At 58.3% G+C, this 20,195-nt stretch overlaps 1 protein-coding gene across 5 annotated transcripts in view; it reads right to left on the reverse strand.

Moving 5' to 3' along the window:
- Positions 1-2,254: 2,254 nt before the first annotated feature.
- IMMT (inner membrane mitochondrial protein) overlaps positions 2,255-20,195 on the reverse strand; it is a 30,232-nt gene continuing 12,291 nt past the window's right edge. For 3 of the 5 annotated variants that reach the window (XM_068167642.1, XM_068167639.1, XM_068167644.1), the window contains 10 exons: positions 19,675-19,776; positions 16,425-16,561; positions 14,462-14,565; positions 11,538-11,673; positions 10,668-10,797; positions 8,974-8,988; positions 6,370-6,593; positions 4,709-4,840; positions 4,254-4,383; positions 2,255-3,173 (listed from right to left, as the gene is read on the reverse strand). In XM_068167642.1, the coding sequence (XP_068023743.1) occupies positions 2,569-3,173; positions 4,254-4,383; positions 4,709-4,840; positions 6,370-6,593; positions 8,974-8,988; positions 10,668-10,797; positions 11,538-11,673; positions 14,462-14,565; positions 16,425-16,561; positions 19,675-19,776 (1,715 nt within the window). In that variant the 3' untranslated portion in view covers positions 2,255-2,568. The remainder of the gene's footprint in view (positions 3,174-4,253; positions 4,384-4,708; positions 4,841-6,369; positions 6,594-8,973; positions 8,989-10,667; positions 10,798-11,537; positions 11,674-14,461; positions 14,566-16,424; positions 16,562-19,674; positions 19,777-20,195) is intronic. The other 2 variants (XM_068167641.1, XM_068167643.1) reach the window with 1 other exon arrangement.

Consider the following 20,195-nt stretch of genomic DNA (forward strand, 5'->3'; position numbering starts at 1 on the left):
TCAGGAGCACTCTGGGCCACAGTGCATACAGGAGCAAAAAGCAGGGATGGTATCAGGCATTGGCTTTTGGCATTTGCTGTGTTGGGAACTCCTCACACTGCCAACTCTGCCAATGGTCCTGCAGATGTTTCTCAGCAACCCAACACTGTTTAACACAGTGGGGGATGACACATTTGACTGGCACCCTGCGTTCCCCCACAGGTCAAGCAATTGTGGAATGCTCTCACCACACAGTGAAAGAATTATCAGAAGGACAAAGAGGGGGAATGATTGGGGAAACTCCTCAGAACAGGCTCAGGAATGCATTAGAAGTATTAAACTTTCTTCCTCTCACAGAGGCAGAAACACCAATAATTTATTCTCATTTTTGCTTCACTGCAGCTCGAGGATCTTACAAGTCCCCAGGAAGCCAAGGTCTACATTAGGTCTCTGCATGATGGTAGATAGGAAGGCCCTTATGACTTCCTAAGGTGGGGAAAGGGTTATGCTTGTGTTTTAACAGACTCAGGACCCAGGTGGATCCCAGCACAAAGTGTTTGACCAGCCCTTACCAGCCCTCCTGAAGAAGCAACACAAGAGTCCTGACATCAAAGCATGATGAAGCTTGCAATACTTTCTGTAATAATGACCATGACATTGAGTCATCTGCTCACTGAGTGCCACCCTTCTCAACTGACACCATGGGACAGTAACAATGTGTGGGTAACCTTAGTTAGGGCCTTGAGTCAAACTAGTTTTTCTGCCTCCATGGCACAGCCAGGGTCCAACATGCTGCATGGTTGGCAGCAATCCCATTAGCAAATCCCTCAGAGAGTGGAGGGAGTGACCTCACAGCTGTCCAAAATGTAAAGATGACAATGTGCATTGAAAAAGGGATGCATGGGGTGATCACCTGGAGGAGATCACTATAGAACCACAAGAAACAGAAGTCATGGGTGGTGTGAAAATGCTGGCATGCTCCTGCTGCAGCTGCACAGAAACAATGGAGCCAAAGAACCCTAGAAAGGACACTGGGACACAAGAGGCTCCTCCAGCAAATCCTGGTTTTAGCAATAATCCCATGTGTGTAAGGCCACTTTTAAGGAAAAGAAAGGTAAAGGACTGCCAGGTGTTGGTTGGCCTAGAAGATTACCCCCAGGGACTTATCTGTGGGGCCTGAGCCTGGCCTGGCCTCTAGGATGAGAGGAGGACCTTGCTCTGTGGGCTGCCGTACTGTTAACACCTACTATTAGGATGGTATTGAAGCATGCCCAGCTGGCCTCCCACAGACACAGAAGCCTTGCTCTGAGTAGTACTTGTGAGGAGGATGCAGATTTGTGGGACAAAGCACCAATGGTAGCAGGCAGCCTCTTTACTCCCGGAGCAGCTGCTGCTGAGGCGCTCACTGCACTGAACGCAGAGCTGCTGGCTGGCAAAACAAAGCAATCTCCGGGCAGAAGCATTCAGTGACTCAGCTACTGAACACCAGTCTATCAGACACAGTGACAGAGCAGGGCCTGTCCCTGGGCTTTGGAGGGAAGTGGTGCATGAATCTCCCTGACAAACCTTGCTCCATCCAGCAGCAAAAGCAAGCCCTGATGGAGCAGACAGCGGAGACCCAAGAGGGCCAGAGAACATCTCTGATGGATGGAGCTACCTGGGTGGAGAAAAGCTCTCAGCCAAACTGGATTGCTGGTTGCATTGGTCCTATTCATTTTATGTTCCTTGCTTCTTTGCATGCAAAGGAGGTCAGGAAGGTGGAGCAGAAGTGTGTTGTTATTAGAAGGGGAGAGGGAGGAGGGTTGTTTTGGGATAGCTTTTGTCTGGGTGTGCACACCTGATCAGGAACTGGGAGACAGCACACAGGGCTGGGCTGGAGGGGTTGGGAAGTGTTTGGAAAGATTGGGTTTGAGCATTAACCAATTGTATGCCTTGCTCCAGGGCAGGGCAGGAGAAATGTAACTAGAGAGTGACAGCTCTGCAGTGTAAACACACCTGAGTTACCTGCAACCTCAAACATCTTTGCTTGGAGCTGTCCACTACAGAGCAGGTCTGAGGAGGGCACAGGCAGGGGCAGAAGCCTACCACATCCCTGCTCTGACACCAGCTGAAGGTACAGCTACACAAACCTGTACCTTGGTTCTGTACAGAAGGGACACAGCGATCACATCCCTCACCCCTGGCAGGAGGGAAGAGCTGAGCTGTCCCCTTCAGCTCAGGGAGCCCTTGTACTGCCCAGCAGGAGCTGGAGCTCACAAAGGAGGCCAGCAGCAGAGAGGGTGAAGTTTAGTTTTATTCAGCTGACAAAGTGGCAAATGAATGGCAGGAGACAAACATTGTTTTGGTTGGGTCACAGTAGCCTGCCTGGCACCGTGGGGAGACAGAACTGTTACACAACCTGCAGAGAAGCTTCCTGGAGCTGCCTGCCAGGGTAGCTCACACCCAGTGCAAACACAGCCATTGGAGTCAGATGCAGCGCAAGGCACCAGGGCTGCAGCCCGACTCTGAGCCAGCGCCGCCAGCAGCCTGGGCTGCAGCTGCTGGGGAGCAGGGCTGGGAGCCGAGCGCCCCCTGGGCGGCAGGCCCAGCTCACTGCACCTGCATCGTGCCCAGCCCCACGGCGCTGGCGTAGGCCGTCAGGATCTCCACCACCTGCTTGGTTTCCAGGGTCACCCTCGCCTCGCTCAGCCAGTCCTGGGCCACCCTCCTGGACTCCCCCCGCAGCTGGTTGACAAACTTGGCCGCCAGCTCCAGGTCCCCGCGCTCGATGCAGTAGGAGGCATAAGACAGCAGCTTAAAGGTGTCGAGGTCAGCGGGGCCCAGCTCAGCAGGGGGCTTCAGCTGCTGCGGGTGAAAGAGGAGCAGGGACTGCAGGTACGAGAGGAAGTACTGGTAGAGGCTGTTCCTGGTCTCGTCGATCATGGCCACCCTCCTGGCCAGCTTCTGCACGCTGTGGAAGCGAGCCCGCAGCGCCTCCTCGCTGTACACGCCCCGCGTCAGCGACTGCGGCGGCAGCGCCCCCGTCAGGGTCTCTGTGAAGGCGTTCTTGCAGCTGGCCTGGATGGCCTTCACCGCGCCCCCCAGCGGCTCCGTGGGGCTGTCCCCGGAGCCTGTCTTCATGCAGGACTTGAGGGCCTCAACAGAGAGCCACAGCTGATGAGCCTTCCTGGCTTCCTCCTCTGCTACTGCATGACCTGCAAAGGAAGCCAAGGAGCGGCCTCAGGTGGGGCTGGGGACTACAGAAACCTGGAACACAAGCAGTGAAACACATCCCTCTCAGCACCCTGCATGCACAGCACCTGTCCCTGGGCATATGCCCTCAAAGCGAGGCTGCGCCGCTGCTTAGGGCCACAACAGGCCCAGAGCTTCTGGGAGAGGCAGCCTGGGCTGGGCTGGGTGCTCAGCAGCACTGCAAACCCAAGGTCAGTGAGCTCTGTGTCCCAGCCTGCCACTGGTAGCCAGGCTTGGGCAAGGAACCCTTGGGGACTGCACTGTCACAGGTCTGGGTAAGGGGCCCTGGGGACAGCACTGTCACAGGTCTGGGCAAGGGGCCCTGGGGACAGCACTGTCACAGGTCTGGGTAAGGGGCTCTGGGGACTGCACTGTCACAGGCTTGGGCAAGGGGCCCTGGGGACAGCACTGTCACAGGTCTGGGCAAGGGGTACTGGGGACGGCACTGTCACAGGCTTGGGCAAGGGACCCTTGGGGACAGCACTGTCACAGGCTTGGGCAAGGGGCCCTGGGGACAGCACTGTCACAGGCTTGGGCAAGGGGCCCTGGGGACTGCGCTGTCACAGGTCTGGGCAAGGGGCCCTGGGGACGGCACTGTCACAGGCTTGGGCAAGGGGCCCTGGGGACGGCACTGTCACAGGCTTGGGCAAGGGGCCCTGGGGACGGCACTGTCACAGGTCTGGGCAAGGGGCTCTGGGGACAGCACTGTCACAGGTCTGGGCAAGGGGTACTGGGGACAGCACTGTCACAGGCTTGGGCAAGGGGCCCTGGGGACGGCACTGTCACAGGCTTGGGCAAGGGGTCTTGGGGACGGCACTGTCACAGGTCTGGGTAAGGGGCCCTGGGGACTGCACTGTCACAGGCTTGGGCAAGGGGCCCTGGGGACTGCACTGTCACAGGCTTGGGTAAGGGGCCCTGGGGACAGCACTGTCACAGGCTTGGGCAAGGGGCTCTGGGGACTGCACTGTCACAGGCTTGGGCAAGGGGCCCTGGGGATGGCACTGTCACAGGCTTGGGCAAGGGGCTCTGGGGTCTGTGCTCACTCTCCACGGCCTGCTCGATGCCCTTCAGCCGGGCGTAGGCTGTGTTGATGTCCAGGGTGAAGTTGTCCAGCTGCTCCTGCGTGAGGCGTCTGAACTGCACCTCCTGTTCACTCAGCTTCTCAGAGAGGTTCTGCAGCAGAGCAAGGTGCTTGTGTCAGGCCCGCAGCGACCCTGCAGGTAGCTGCCTGTTAAGATCCCTTCCTGCAGCCCTGCTCTTGCCCAGGCCGATGCAGGGGTGAGAAGCTGCAGCTATGGGAAGCTGCTGCTCTGTAGCTGCCAACAGCTTCTCACCAAAGAGCTTTCCAGACAAGGCTGAACACAGCCTGCACCTTCAGGCACTTGAGATCTCTTCAGGACAAGCAGGGTTCCCTCCCCGCCTGCATCTCTCCCCCGGAAGGTGGCTCAGGACCCCCCTGTGAAGTGTGTGCTTTCCTCTGGACACTCCTCTCCCTCACCTGCTCAAACTCCACCTTCAGCTCCTGCTCCTGGATCTTGAGGACGTCCCGCAGGTGGTCAGTGTGGGCAGCAGCCTGGCGCCGCAGCTGCGTCCGCATCTCGTTCTCCATCACCTCTCGCACCTCCTCCACCTGCACACACAGCAGGCTGGTTACCCTGGCACTGCCAGGCTGGGGCTGTGCCAGGGTGGCACTGCCAGGGTAGCACTGCCAGAGCCCAGCTGTCCTACAGAAATAGTGTGGCCAGCAGGAGCAGGGAGGTCATTCTGTCCTGTGCTCTGCACTGCTTAGGCCACCCCTTGAGTCCTGTGTCCAGTTCTGGGCTCCTCAGGTTAGGAAGGACATTGAGAGACTTGAAGGTGTCCAGAGAAGGGCAACAAAGCTGGGGAGGGGTTTGGAACACAAGCTCTATGAAGAGAGGCTGAGGGAGCTGGGGTTGCTTAGCCTGGAGAAGAGGAGGCTCAGGGGAGACCTCATTGCTCTCTACAACTCCCTGAAGGGTGGCTGTAGCCAGGTGGGGGTTGGTCTCTTCTCCCAGGCAAGCAGCACCAGAACAAGAGGACACAGTCTCAAGCTGTGCCAGAGGAAGTTTAGACTCGAGGTGAGAAGAAAGTTCTTCACCGAGCAACTCGTTCGTTATTGGAATGTGCTGCCCAGGGAGGTGGTGGAGTCCCCATCCCTGGAGGTGTTCCAGAGGGGAGTGGATGTGGCCCTTGGTGCCATGGTTTAGTTGTCAGGAGGTGCCGGGTGACAGCTTGGACTTGATGATCTTTGAGGTCTTTTCCAACCTTATTGATTCTGTGATTCTATGCTACAGCTGAGCCTCTGCTTCCAGTGCTAAAGAGCAGCCTCAGTGCCCACAGTGCCACTGAACAGCACAGGGAGGGGATTCTGCCCCCTGCTCTGCCCTGATCAGACCCCATCTGCAGCACTGTCTCCAGTTCTGACACCCCCCAGCACAAGAGGGACCAGGAACTGCTGGAGAGTTTCCAGAGGAGGCCAACAAGATGATCAGAGGCTGCAGAACCTCTCCTGTGGGGACAGGCTGGGAGAGTTGGGGCTGTTCAGCCTGGAGAAGAGAAGGCTGCAGGGAGATCTCAGAGCAGCCTTGCAGTACCTGAAGGGCTCCAGGAGAGCTGGGGAAGGACTTGTGACAAGGGCTGGGAGTGCCACTGTGAGACAAACAGATTGGAGCTTCAGGAAGGGAGATTGAGACTGAGAAGAACATTCTTGGCAGTGAGGGTGGTGAGACTCTGGCACAGGCTGCCCAGGGAGGCTGTGGCTGTCCCCTCCCTGGAGGTGTTCAAGACCAGGCTGGATGAGGCCTTAAGCAGCCTGGGCTAGGGGAAGGCTGGAGCTGGATGATGTTTAAGGGCCCATCCACCCCAAACCATTCAGTGAATCTATGAACCTGCTGGAGGTAGGCTGCAGGGCTGCAGAGCCCCAGGGGGGCTGTGCTGGGTCAGGTCAGACTTTGGTTTTGACCCAGGAGTCCTCTGCTAGCAGCCAGGAGCACGATGAAGTCATCCCTTTGCCTGCACAACTTCACCATTCTAACTGCAGGAGCTTCCCTGCTCAGCACCTGCCCACCTTGGGGCTCTCCTCATCCCCGCAGGCCCCAGCTGCTCTGTGCAGCCTCGCTGAGCCAGGCCCCAGCTCACCTTCTTCTCCTGCTCCAAGTCGATCTGGCTGCGGTGGTGCTCCAGCGCCTTGGCCACCGCCGCCTCCAGGGCCTTCCTGTCCTCCAGCTTCTGCTGCTGCAGGGCGGCCTCGATGCGCTGCTGCTGCCGCACCTGCTGCTCCGCCAGCTGCCGGCTCAGCTGCTCGATGCGCCGGTGGGCATGTGCCACCAGCGAGCTCAGGTCGTCCGGGGACAGCTGCCCGGCTGCGGGAGGAGAGGGGCTGCGGGCACCCGACGGGCTGTGCCCGCTGCGGCCCCCAGCCTAGTGCCAGCCTGCCGCTCCCGGCCCGGCACCTGCCTGCCGCCCCCAGCCTGGTGCCCACTGCCGCTCCTGGCCCGGCACCTGCCTGCCACCCCCAGCCTGGTGCCCACTGCCGCTCCTGGCCCGGCACCTGCCTGCCGCCCCCAGCCTGGTGCCCACTGCCGCTCCTGGCCCGGCACCTGCCTGCCGCCCCCAGCCTGGTGCCCACTGCCGCTCCTGGCCCGGCACCTGCCTGCCGCCCCCAGCCTGGTGCCCACTGCCGCTCCTGGCCCGGCACCTGCCTGCCGCCCCCAGCCTGGTGCCCACTGCCGCTCCTGGCCCGGCACCTGCCTGCCGCCCCCAGCCTGGTGCCCACTGCCGCTCCTGGCCCGGCACCTGCCTGCCACCCCCAGCCTGGTGCCCACTGCCGCTCCTGGCCCGGCACCTGCCTGCCGCCCCCAGCCTGGTGCCCACTGCCGCTCCTGGCCCGGCACCTGCCTGCCGCCCCCAGCCTGGTGCCCACTGCCGCTCCTGGCCCGGCACCTGCCTGCCGCCCCCAGCCTGGTGCCCACTGCCGCTCCTGGCCCGGCACCTGCCTGCCACCCCCAGCCTGGTGCCCACTGCCGCTCCTGGCCCGGCACCTGCCTGCCGCCCCCAGCCTGGTGCCCACTGCCGCTCCTGGCCCGGCACCTGCCTGCCGCTCCCAGCTTGGCGCCCACTGCCGCCCCCGGCCTGGCGCCCACCCCCGCCCCCAGCCTAGCGCCCACTGCCACCCAGCTGCCCCCCACCGCCTAGTGCCAGCCTGCCGCTCCCGGCCTGGCACCCACTGCCGCCCCCGGCCTAGCGCCCCGCCTGCCACCCCAGGCCTAGTGCCCACCCCCGCCCCTGGCCTAGCGCCCACTGCCACCCGCCTGCCCCCCACCGCCTAGCGCCAGCCTGTTGCCCACCCACCACCCACCGCCTAGCGCCAGCCTGTTGCCCACCCACCACCCACCGCCTAGCGCCAGCCTGTTGCCCACCCACCACCCACCGCCTAGCGCCAGCCTGTTGCCCACCCACCACCCACCGCCTAGTGCCAGCCTGCTCTCCTCCCCTGCCAGCACTCCACAGCTGCTCCTGGCTGCCCACAGAGCCCATCTCTTGGAAAGTTCCTGAGCACTGCAGGCCCCTGGCCTGAGCTAATGCCCAGCCCATGCCACCTTCTGAGCCAGGCCTATGAGGCAAGCACTTGGCCTGAGCTTTTTGAAACGGCTCTCAGCTGCCCCTCACACCCCCCCAGCTGCCCCCTGCCACCCACAGCCTGGTGCCAGCCTGCAACCGCCTCACACCCCCCCCAGCCCTGCCACAGCCTGAGGGGCTGCTCACAGCTCTGGCTGCCTCTTGCCTCACAGCCCCAGGTGAGAGCGCCCAGAGCAGCCCTGGCCCTGGGTCTAACCCTGCAGATCACTGTGCCAGTCCCAGTGCCATCCTTTCTTCAGTGCTCCTCCACATCAGCTGCAGAGTCCTCCTACCCAGTGGTACCTCTCAGGTTTGGCTGTCCCCAGAGCAGCAGGGACCGTGTGTGGAGGGGAGGGGACGAGCTGTGCCTGCAGCATTTGTAGCTGGATGCCCAGCGCAGGGCTCAGGCTCTGCATTTCACCCTGCCAGCTGAACTGCCAGCTTGGAGACACCAGGGGCTCCTGGGCAAAGGCAGTGGAACTCCACAGCCCTTCTGCAGGCAGCAGTGGTGCAGCAGAGCTCAGTGCAGGGCTGCCAGCACCAGGCTCAGCTGCTGCACAGGTACAGAACAGGGCTTACTGCCTCAAACTGCATTCCATCAAAGGGGGAAAGTGAATGATCATCAACCTCAGAACCAGAGAGTTTCTCAACACTCCTAAAGGCAGTCATGGAGATAAAGAGGACCCAGGGCCTCCACAGGACACAGCTCTGGCCCTGGTGACCCAGTTCAGAGCAGCCCTGCATGGCTCTGCAAGCTCACCAGTACCCAGCACCTGTGCTGGTGGCAGGAGCTGGGGACCCAGCACCCCTCGGGCCAAGGCTGCTGCTGGGGGGCCTGCTGCCAGACAAACACCAGCACCCTGCTCCCTCTGCTCCTGGCTGGAAGCCCAGCAGCACACAGATGGCTTTCAGTTCACCAGGAAAACGGAATCCTGCCTTTCAGGAGCCACAGCCACACTGAGCTGGGCAGCCTGTGGGTTGAGCTGGCCATGCAAAATGAGCAGAAAGGATCTCAGAGCAAACCTCAGACTGAAGTGACTGCAGCATTCCACCCCTTTGTTGGTATGCCACACAAAGACAGAAAGGACAGAGAAGAGATGGCATCCACAAGGCACAGGAACTCACCTAGGTCACTTATCTCTGCAACAGAAAGAGAAGAGGGTGGAAATGTTAATGCATGGTCACTACAGCAAGTCAGTTGTGCAGGAGAAGAGCAGAGGACTAAGAGCTGCTCATCTACAGTGACTTCACCATGAGCCCAGGTCTCCAGGAGTTCAGCAGGAGCAGTATGCCAAGCTCAGGGAAGAGGGAGGCCAAAGCATCCCAACGACAGAAATCACCTCTGGAAAGCCACAGGTGAGTGCTGAAGTTCAGCCAGAGCAAGGGATGCAAGGTGGAAGGAGAGAAGTGCAGCAGGGCACTGGAGTCTGACAACTCTGCTCTGACAGAGCAGAAGCAGTTGGCTAAACAAAGCTCCAGGCAGCAGAGGGAGGCAGGGATGCTGAGCAGTCCCTCCCACACACAGCCACCCCTTTGGGAAGCTCCAAAGGGCAGTGGGTGCAAACCCCAAAGATGTTGTCCCCTTCCCCTGCACAGCTCCATCTGCAGGGTGCCTCAGTACAACCCAGGAGCAAGCTGGGCCCACCAGCTGCTCATTGAACACCCTCCCCCCACATGCACTGGGTGGCTGGGGCTATTTTCAGCCCAAGCTGGCCACTCCAGAGAGCAGAGTCCTGCTGGGCACCATGGTGCACGTTCCCAAAGCAGGAAGCAGCAACCAGCCACATTAACAGCACTTCCATCTGGAAGGAAATCTCTTGTGGCCCAGACATGATGGTGCCCTCTGACTGGCCATGCCTGAGGCGAGCTGCTGCAGCTGTTAACAACACCTTGACTGCAAGGAGCTGGGCAAAGGGGTTTAGGATTCAAGTTTTTGAGCAGTGAGTGCTCCCAGGACACAGCAGAGCTCTCCCAGCAGCCTGTCCCCAGCACTGGTGCACACACAGCGTGCTGCTGGGGGTGGCTGTGGCCCATCTGCCTGCTCAGCCACCACTGCAACAGGAGGTCAGCTCCCTTCTGCTTCCTTCCTGCAAGGCTGGGGTGTGCAGGCACCAACAGCTGACCCTAACATGACTCCCTGGCAGGAGACAAACAGCCCAGCTGCTCTGGGATCACATTTCACACTTCACCCTGTCCTAGGGCGAGCAGAAAAGAGCTGAAGCAGAAACACTCAAACACCTCAAATAATGACAAGCTCATGAGATTTCAGACCCCAGGCAAGGAACTGCAACAACAGCAGCATGGAAACTCCCCAAAGTGCTGCTGTGCAGCAGCTGCAGGCAAGCCACTGTGCCAGGTTCATTTAGGAGTAAGACATCCTGGGGTAGGCAGGGTGTGAACAGGGAGTTGTGTCTCTCAGGGCCTCTGTCATGGCAGTGATGAACTAGAGCCACTCAGGGAGTGCTTTATCACCCTAGCAGCAGTGGTGTCTGCAACAGCTCCAAGCAGTCAGCCAGGGAGCAACACAGATCTGGTCCATGTCTGGAGTGGCCTGGAACACCATGGCAGGGCAGAGCTGTCTGAGCAGCCAGGTGGTGTTTGCCCTACAAGAGCTACCTTTGGTGGAACTTCCCACCCAGCACAGGGGGTCCCAACCCCAGCCCTGCCTCGGGTCACTTCTTTTCCTGGGGAACTCACTTTGCACTTCAACCAGGCCAGTGGGGATCCCCCAGGGTGCTGGGCATGCAGCTGAGTGGCCACAGCTACAGAAGCACTGCCAGGGGCACCTAACCATCAGCAGGCTGCCAGTGGAGACTTACTGAGCCCCTTCCAGCCAGGCTGCAGGTCGGGGGTGATGCTGTCAAGCTCCCGCTGGAACTCCTCCCGAGCCTTGGCCACCAGCTCGTGGTACTGAGCCACGATCTTAGCCTCAGACTGGGCTGCCTGCACCTGCAACAAACCAGACCCAGCTTAGGTATTCTCCAGGGCAAGCACTGAGCACAGAGGCAGGTCCCACTGAAAGCAGCTAACAGTACCCTGCAGCCCAACCAAAGCAGTCCCTGTGGGGACAAAAAGCCCCTGGGGAAAGCAAAGCTCTCTTGCCCAGGGGCTGCCTGCTGCTGCAGCCCCCACTGCCCCCTCTGTCTCTAAGCAGACAGCCAGGACCAAGAGAGTATCTGCAGTTCAGTTTCTCTCCTTGCACATCTCCAGCTCTCCTCCTCTGCCTACAGCCACCCTGGTAAGCTCACTGTGTGACGCCCTCCTCAGGGACTTGTGCTGTCCCCACTGCCAGGCTGCACTCCCTGGAAGCACAGCTGGCTGTACTCCAGCTGTCCTGCACAGGGAGATGGATTTCACCTCCAGCTTTCTTCCCCTCTCCTCTGAGCTGCAGTGTGATTTCCCCACCAAGCCATTAGCAGACAGTGCTGCTTCTCCTCCTGCCTGGCCTCATGCTAAATGCCTCTTCCAAGCACAGAAAAGACCCCAAGTGGCCTAGAGGAGGACTGACACCCACAGAGCTGCCGGAGACTCGCAGGACAGAGCTCAGGATCTCACAGAGACCCTGGCATGAGGAATGGCATCACCAGCTCCAAACCTGAGTGCAGCTCCAGAAGGGGGAATGCACACTGCAGTGTCCCCTCTGCAGGGGCTGTGCCAGTGGAGGTGTGCAGCAGCTGTGGAGGTGTTACCTTCTTCACAACGTTGTCCAAGTCAACAAGCATGTGGTGAAGATTCTCCTCTGCAGCCACAATGTGAGGCTTGGCTCCTGCCAGCTGAGACTTCTTGGCATTCTCGATGACTCCTTTTGTCTTCTCCAGCTCCTCTCTGAAAGAAAAGCAGCTGCCAGCTGTAGCCAGCTCTGCCTCACAGCCTGGCAGCACAGCCCCAGAGCAGAGCTGACTTGAGGCTGGCTGTGCTGGCAGGAAGAACCACTGCAGAACTCCACAGCTGCTTCCCAGCTAGCAGCTCCATGGCTAAGATGCTGTGATTGAGGAATTATTTCTTCCACAGCCTGAAACCTGAAGATGCCAGTGAGTCAGTGCCATGTGAAGTGAGGATCAGTGATGGTGCAGCTAGGGCTCAGTTCCCTGGAAGGAGCTGGCATCAGTAAAACTCAGGTAGGACTGGAAGGCAGCCAGCCATCACCTAGCAGCACCAAGGACACGTTCTGAACACAGCAGAGGTGCCTGGGGCTGGGTGACTGACAGAAAATGTACAGAGCTCTGCCAGGATGGATTCCCCCCAGTGCTTCCCCCAGTGAGGTCAAGGGAAAGTGGGGAAGGCTTCTGAAGAGCAGCTGAGGGAACTGGGGATGTTTAGTTTACAGGAAATGAGGCTGAGGGGAAACCTTCTGGCTCTCTACAGCTCCCTGCAGGGAGGATGGAGCCAGGTGGGGGTTGGTCTCTTCTCCCTAGTAACCAATGACAGAACCTGCAGGTGCAGCAGGGGAGGTTTAGGCTGCAGAGTAGAAGCAACCTCGCTGAAAGGCTTCTCAACCACTGCCACAGGCTCCCCAGAGAGGTGGCTGAATCCTCATCCTTGGAGGGGTTTAAAGGAGGCTGAGGGCCATGGTTCAGCACCAGCCTTAGCAGGGCTAGAGAATGGTGACCCAGTCCTGAAGGTCTTTTCCAAGGGAAGCAATTCCATGATTCTACAAAGCATTCCTTGTGCACAGCCAGGCAAAGAGAGCAGGTCTGTGGAGACCCCACTGGAATAAGGAACAAGCTTTAGAATAGAATGGAATAGAACAGAGCAGGTTGGAAGAGACCTTCAAGATCATTGTGTCCAACCTATCATCCAACACCACCTAATCAACTCACCCATGGCACCAAGCACCCTGTCAAGTCTCCTCCTGAACACCTCCAGGGATGGGGACTCCACCACCTCCCTGGGCAGCACATTCCAATGGGCAATCACTCTCTCTGTGTAGAACTTCCTCCTGACCTCCAGCCTGAACCTCCCCTGGCACAGCCTGAGACTGTGTCCTCTTGTTCTGCTGCTGGCTGCCTGGGAGAAGAGACCAACCCCCACATGGCTACAACCTCCCTTCAGGGAGTTGGAGAGAGCAAGAAGGTCTCCCCTGAGCCTCCTCTTCTCCAGGCTAAGCAACCCCAGCTCCCTCAGCCTCTCCTCACAGGGCTGTGCCCCAGATCCCTCCCCAGCTTTATTGCCCTTCTCTGGACACCTTCCAGCAACTCAACCTCCTTCCTAACCTGAGGAGCCCAGAACTGGACACAGGACTCAAGGTGTGGCCTAACCAGTGCAGTGTACAGGGGCAGAATGACCTCCCTGCTCCTGCTGGCCACACTGTTCCTGATGCAGGCCAGGATGCCATTGGCCCTCCTGGCCCCCTGGGCACACTGCTGGCTCATGTTCAGCCTACCAGCACCCCCAGGTCCCTCTGCCTGGCTGCTCTCAGCCACTCTGACCCCAGCCTGTAGCACTGCCTGGGGTTGCTGTGGCCAATGTGCAGCACCTGGCACTTGGATGTGTTCAATCTCCTGCCCTTGGCCTCTGCCCATCTGCCCAGCCTGTCCAGGTCCCTCTGCAGAGCCTCTCTACCCTCCAGCAGATCAACTCCTGCCCCCAGCTTGCTGTCAGCTGCAAATTAACTGCTGATGGACTCAATGCCCTCATCCAGATCATCAATGAAGATGTTAAAGAGCACAGGGCCCAGCACTGATCCCTGGGGCACACCACTGGTGCCTGGCTGCCAGCTGGCTGTGGCACCATTCACCACCACTCTCTGGGCACAGCCTCCAGCCAGTTCCTAACCCAGCTCAGAGAGCTGCTGTCCAAGCCAGGGGCTGACAGCTTGGCCAGCAGTTTGCTGTGGGGGATGGTGTCAAAGGCCTTGCTGAGGTCCAGGCAGACTACAGACAAAATCAAGCAGCAAAGAAAAGCAAAGGCAGAAGAGCACTGGGGAATGGGAGCCAGTGCACCTGGGGCTGGCATTTGCCTTCCCTCTTTGAGGCCTCAGCTGCACCTCCTGACCATTTTCAGCCAGCAGAGACAGGAGGAGTTTGTACCTTGTACAGCAGCTGTGCAGCTGGGAGGCTGCTGCTGCCCCCTGGCATGGCTGACCCAGGACCTCAGGCTGCCAGCAGTGCTCCACTGCAGGAGACAAGCTCCTCAGATGTGCTCAGGAGAAGCCTCTTCCTACCTGTGCCAACAGCTCACTGCTTAAGCAAGCCATGAGGGGGAACTGTTCATGACAGCCAAAAAAGCTACTGACAGGAGTGCCAAGGCCCAGAGAGTCCTCAGAGCAAGTCTAACAGCAGCCAGATGCCCCCAGAACAGTGCTGAAAGGACTCTGGGTTTATTCTTTTTAATCTTACTACCTTAGCAACACCACACTGAAGTACCAAGGAGCTGAAGGGGGCTGTTGCAGGCCCTCTGGCACACTCAGGACCATGGAGCAGGCACCCAAGGAGCACCCACTGGAAGGTCAAAGATTCCTGAGTGCATGAAACCTTCCCTCAGCCTGGCACCCTAACCAAACACCTTCATCTCCTGCCAGCACAGCCAGCAGTCCAGCTGGTGCCTGCCACCCCCCCATGGCTGACACAGCTCAGCAGAGCCTCTGAGGTGAGCCTCAGAGCAGGGAACTTACTTGGCCTTCAGAAGGGAATCAGCAGCCTCATCCACTGCTCTCCTGCGATCCTTCAGGGCCTCCTCCAGCGTGCGCCACTGCAAGGACTTCTTGTCCCCAGCCTCCTGTGAAGCAGACTGAGGTCACTGCAGATCCACACCCTGCTGCCCCATCTCCCTCAGCCTGACCCACAGCACAGCTGGGAGCCTCACTCAGGGCTTTTCTCTTCCCACCTCTAGGCTGGGTTTTAGCTGACAGAAGCCTGTGTCAGCACCACTGGCTGGGGCCACGTCTTGGAGCGATCTTCTACACATGCTACTCTCACTTCCAAGGTGCTCCCAAGCCTCAGCTCCCAGGTCAGGCATATGGAAAGATGCTTCATTTCAAACCAAGTCTGATACCTAACCCTGAAAGCAAGCTCCTAAGAACCTGGGCTTCAACTATGTGATTCAGCCTCCAAGGATTGCTTAGGTGCCCAGATGCCCCTCTCTGATTAAGCACTACACAATATTCTCTGCTCCAGAAGGGAAGGGGAAGCAGGAGTCCCACTCAGACCCCAGCAGTGGCACACCTGAACCACAAGCTGGTACTGCTCATGGGCATGGAGCTGATGGAACAGGTCCAGAAGAGGCCATGGAAATGATCAGGGGCTGGAGCAGCTCTGCTACAAGGAGAGGCTGAGGCAGCCTGGAGAAGAGAAGGCTCCAGGGAGACCTCAGAGCAGCCTGCCAGGACCTGAAGGGGCTACAGGAAGGCTGCAGAGAGACTGTGTGCAAAGGCCTGCAGGGACAGCACCAGGGGCAATGGCTTCAAACCAGAGCAGAGCAGATTGAGATTGGATGTGAGGAACAAGTTCTGCCCCAGGAGGCTGCTGGAACACTGCAGCAGGTTGCCCAGGGAGGTGGCTGAGGCTCCATCCCTGGAGCTGTTTCAGGTGAGGCTGGAGAGGGCTCTGGGCAACCTGCTCCAGTGGAGGATGTCCCTGCTGAGTCCCTGATGAGCTTTGGAGCTCCCTTCCAGCTCAGACCATTCTGTGATTCTGTGATCCCCTGCTCCTTTCAGACAAGAAGCAAACAAGCACCAGAACAAGAGGACACAGTCTCAAGCTGTGCCAGGGGAGGTTTAGGCTGGAGGTTAGGAGGAAGTTCTACACAGAGAGAGAGATTGGCCATTGGGATGTGCTGCCCAGGAGTCACCATCCCTGGAGATGTTCAGGAAGAGCCTGGATGAGGCCCTTGGTGCCATGGCTGAGTTGATTAGATGGTGCTGGGGGAGAGGTTGGACTCAGTGATCTCAAAGGCAAAGGGAATTGGTTCAGTGGCATTCTCAGGGTGGACAGCATGGCACCACAACTGCACCCAGGTGAAAAGAGAGCTGGGAATTGAGATGCAGTGAATTAAAACACAGCATGAAGGATATCAGCAAACTTCAGCTTTTCTTTTTGCAAAAGGGATTTAACTTGGGGGAAAAGTCCTTAACATCCAAAAGCAAACTCACTGCACTGCTCAGCAGCACCACATTTGACCTGCCAGGTGGGGAGAGGCTGAGAGAGCTGCACTTGGCCAGCCTGGAGAGGAGAAGGCTCAGGGCAGGCCTTATCACCATGGCCCAGCACATCAGGGGTGGCTACCAGGGGCATGGAGACTCCCTTGGCACAAGGAGTGCCATGGCAAAGCCCAGGGGTGATGGGGACAAGGTACTGCTGGGGACATTCCCATTGCAGCCCAGGAGCACAGCCAGCCCTGGGATCAGCTCCCAGGGGCAGCAGTGGAGTCCCCTGCATGGGACAGGTTGCAGGCTCAGCTTGCCAGGGGGCTGGGCCAGCTCATCTCAGCTGCTCCAGCACCTGCCAAGCTTGGAGCAGAGTTAAAACAGTGCTAAAGGCACAGATGTTGCAAGCAAGGCTTCCAACTTGATCTTTCCTTGTGAGATCCCAAGCTCTATTGAACACACCAGTAAAGCAGTGCCTGCTTGCCCAGCTTACCTCAGAACTGTCCATGGCCTCCTTCAGTATCTGGGAATGGGCATTCACTGCTTGCACAGCAGCCTCCTGGGCAGTGATGGCCTGAAGGGTGATGCGAGCTGTGGTGCTGAGGGCTCCTTCTAGGGCTGCTGCAAGGGCTGGAGAGAAATTCATTAACTGGATTAAACTCCAAGGCAAAGAGCCTCAGGATTAGTAAAAGGACACAGTGTGTCCTCTGCACCTGCATGTGGTACTTCCTCTGCCCCAGAGGCACTGGTCCCTTCAGGAGCTATGCTTGCAGCCCACAGAAGGAAGGTCACCTGCAGCTGCTCCTTGCTTAGGGGAGCGCTGAGGCCAGCCTGCAGGTGCAGCACCAGAGCTCCCCAGGGGAAGCCCTCTGGCTCTGCAGGGAGCTGCACTCACAGAATCACCAAGGCTGGAAGAGACCTCAAAGATCATCAAGTCCAAGCTGTCACCACAGACCTCATGACTAAGTGCCACATCCAATCCCCTCCTGAACCCCTCCAGTGGTGGTGACTCCACCACCTCCCTGGGCAGCACATCCCAATGGGCAATCACTCTCTCTGTGTAGAACTTCTTCCTAACCTCCAGCCTAAACATCCCCTGGCACAGCCTGAGACTGTGTCCTCTTGTTCTGGTGCTAGGGGCCTGGGAGAAGAGACCAACCCCCACCTGGCTACAACCTCCCTGCAGGGAGTTGGAGAGAGCAAGAAGGTCTCCCCTGAGCCTCCTCTCCTCCAGGCTAAGCAACCCCAGCTCCCTCAGCCTCTCCTCACAGGGCTGTGCTCCAGACCCCTCCCCAGCTTTGTTGCCCTTCTCTGGACACCTTCCAGCATCTCAACATCTTTCCTAACCTGTGGAGCCCAGAACTGGACACAGGACTCCAGGTGTGGCCTAAGCAGTGCAGAGTACAGGGGCACAATGACCTCCCTGCTCCTGCTGGCCACCTTCCACCTGATGGTTATGAAGAGCAAACAATCAGCTTCCCTGTGTCCCACAGGGGGAATCCACTCCAAAGCAGAGCTCTTCTCCCATTACTCATTTCTAGTGGTAGAGAAGCACAAAGGAGCTGTGAATGGTCCAGGCAGGAGGCAAAGCAGAGTGGTTCCTCAGGCCCTCCTGCAAGCACCTGTCTGTCTCTGAGCAGTGGGCAGAAACACCCACCTGTCCTCTGGGGCTTTCAGAGTAACAGCTCAGCCCTTCACTACAGAAACACCTTGGGTGAAGCCAGTACCTAATGCCAGGCCTCTCCTTTCTGCCTGTGGTGCTCTCCTACAGCAGACAATGCTCTGAGCAGAAGCAAGCAGCAGCAGACCAGGAGCAGCACCTCTGCTCCAGGCTCCTACATCCTTCTCAACCCTCCTGTCAACCACAGCCCAAGGCTCAGACTCAGGCTGAGGACCAAGGCTCTCAGAGGATGTCTGAGTGTGGTCAGCCCCTCTGCCACATGCCCAGCAGCAGGACATGTCAGAGCAGGCAGCAGGCTGTACCAGCCTCTCCTAGCACCACCAGCCCTTTCCTAGCACTGAGAGAGGAGCTACCACAGAAGGCTGGAGCACCCCCAGCCCATGGCCTCAGCCCTGCCAGGCTCCCTTTCAAGTCCAACAGCTTCACTGCAAATGCAGTTTGTGTTCAGCACCCCTGCAGTCTGTGCCCCCAGCCCATCCACCTTCAGAGCCTCCCTCCCTTGCTACCAAGGCTGGCAGGGCCACTGCAATCAGCCACTTCTGCACTGCCCCAAACCTTCAGCACCCATCCAGATCTCCAAGAGGGTGCTCTCCCTTCCATCCTCACCAACAATATCTGCAGGACAATATGGAAGCTCTCTACCACTACAGGCAAGCTGCAGTTTGAGATGGGTTTGCTTTCAAAAGGTGGCCACAGGCTGCCCAGGCACCAGACAACAAAACCACCTGCAGAGAAACCTCAACAAACATTTCTCTTGTTTTCTGGCTTCCCCTGGGGCAAACCAGGAAAAGCCCCAAAACTCCCAATGTAGAGAGTTGTGCTGCAGCCAAAGCAAGAGCCAGCAAGAGCCCAGAAGTATTTAAAAACCTAAGGAGTGAAGTGGAGGAGGATGAGGAAGCAAAGCTCACTGCTCGTAGGAGACACCAGGAGCACACAGGAAAAGCCAAAGCACCTCTCAGGGAGCAGCTGCAGGAACAGCTCTGCTTTGGAGCCCTGAAAAGACATTGTCATAGCTGCCAAGCCAGAAGCTCCAGACTTAGACACACTGTCCCTAAAGCCCTGCAGAACAAGCCAAGGCTTGTGGGTGGGGATCTCAGGTGGCAAGAGGAACATGAGCCAGCAGCGTGCCTGGGCAGCAAGAGCCCTGGCTGCAGAGAGGGCTGAGTGGCACAGGAGCACAGCCCCAGGTGCAGGGGAGGTGTAGCTCTGACTGGCACTTAGGAGAACACATCAGGAACAGGAGGCCTCGTTTGAGAGCCCGAGGGTAAGAAAGGCATAGACTGGGTGGAGAACAGGGCAGAGGCACTGGGATGGTTAGGAGCACACCGCACAGGTGAGGGGCTGAGGGGTCCAGGTTTGTTCTAGCTCCAAGAAGAGAAGCTGAGGGGTATCTTAGGTAGTGCCTTCCACATCCAAAGGGGTGTTACAGGAGAGACTGAACTTCTCACAGGTGCCCAGAGCAACAGACCCAAGGGCCAACAAGAGAAACTGATTGGAAGTATCAAGATCTCCATAACAGGCTCTGGCAAACTGCTCAGGGTGGGGAACACCACCTGTCTTTGGAGGGCTTCAGACCCACAGGGGACAACACCCTGAGCAGCCTTCCTGCAGAAGGATCATCACTGATACTCTTAGGGGATGGGCAACCATTGCCACAGGCCTCCTCGAGACATGGTCAATGCCCCAAGCCCCTCTGTGCTTAAGAGACCTTTGCACAACGCTTTGATGTGGTCAGCCCTCATCTGGTCAGGCACTTGAGTGGACTGTCACTGTAGGTCCCTTCCAAGTGAAATAGCCCAGGCTGGTCTGGTCTAGCCTAGGCTGCCCCAGCTGCCCAGGCAGGGAGGTACACTGGAGACCCTGGAGGTCCATGCCAGTCCCAAACTGTCCATTGTGCTTTGACTGTCAGTTACTTCTGAGTGGGGGGAAGAAGCTTCCAGACCACTGGTTCTGCCAACATGACACTGGGACAAGAAGCAGAGGTATGTGAACAACTGAAAACTCTAAAGCCAGCTCAGCTGAGCTGTGAGCCCAGGCCCAGGGCAGCTCAGTGCAGACTCACCAGCAACCTTCTCCTGCTCCTCCTTGTCCTGCTGGGCCAGCCGGGCTGCCACCTCCTCCGGGGGCCGTTCCCTGATGGCGTGGGGCCCCTCCTGCTCTTTGCCTGTTCAGAGGCAGAAAGAGTTAACTGTATCAGAAGAGTCCAAAGCAGCCTATGGAACACTTGCAGGGAAGCAATTTTCTTTCTAGAACTGATTTGCATAGTCAGGCTCTGTTTAGAAACCTGACTTCTGCAGAAACCAAGCTGAAACTACTCCAAGCTTTGCTCTGCCCCTAACGACAGAGGGCAGCCTTGACTCCTACAGCTGAGAACAGCAGCATGGAGCACCTGCAGACTGGAGGTTGTCTAGCTACTGAAATACACGAGATTCAGGAGTGAAAGGCAAGGACCTGCAAAACATCTAATGGAGATAGGCTTAGATTGGAAGTGACATGCTTGGAGAGCCCAGCCTAGGGAGACAGCTAGGGTGAGCCAGGATCACACCCAGCCTAAGGCTCCTGAGGATGCCTCTGCATGAGCAC

Source organism: Melanerpes formicivorus, unplaced genomic scaffold (assembly GCF_026170545.1).
Source record: "Melanerpes formicivorus ecotype bairdi unplaced genomic scaffold, bMelFor1.0.p_v2 SCAF_121, whole genome shotgun sequence".
Lineage (NCBI taxonomy): Eukaryota > Metazoa > Chordata > Aves > Piciformes > Picidae > Melanerpes > Melanerpes formicivorus.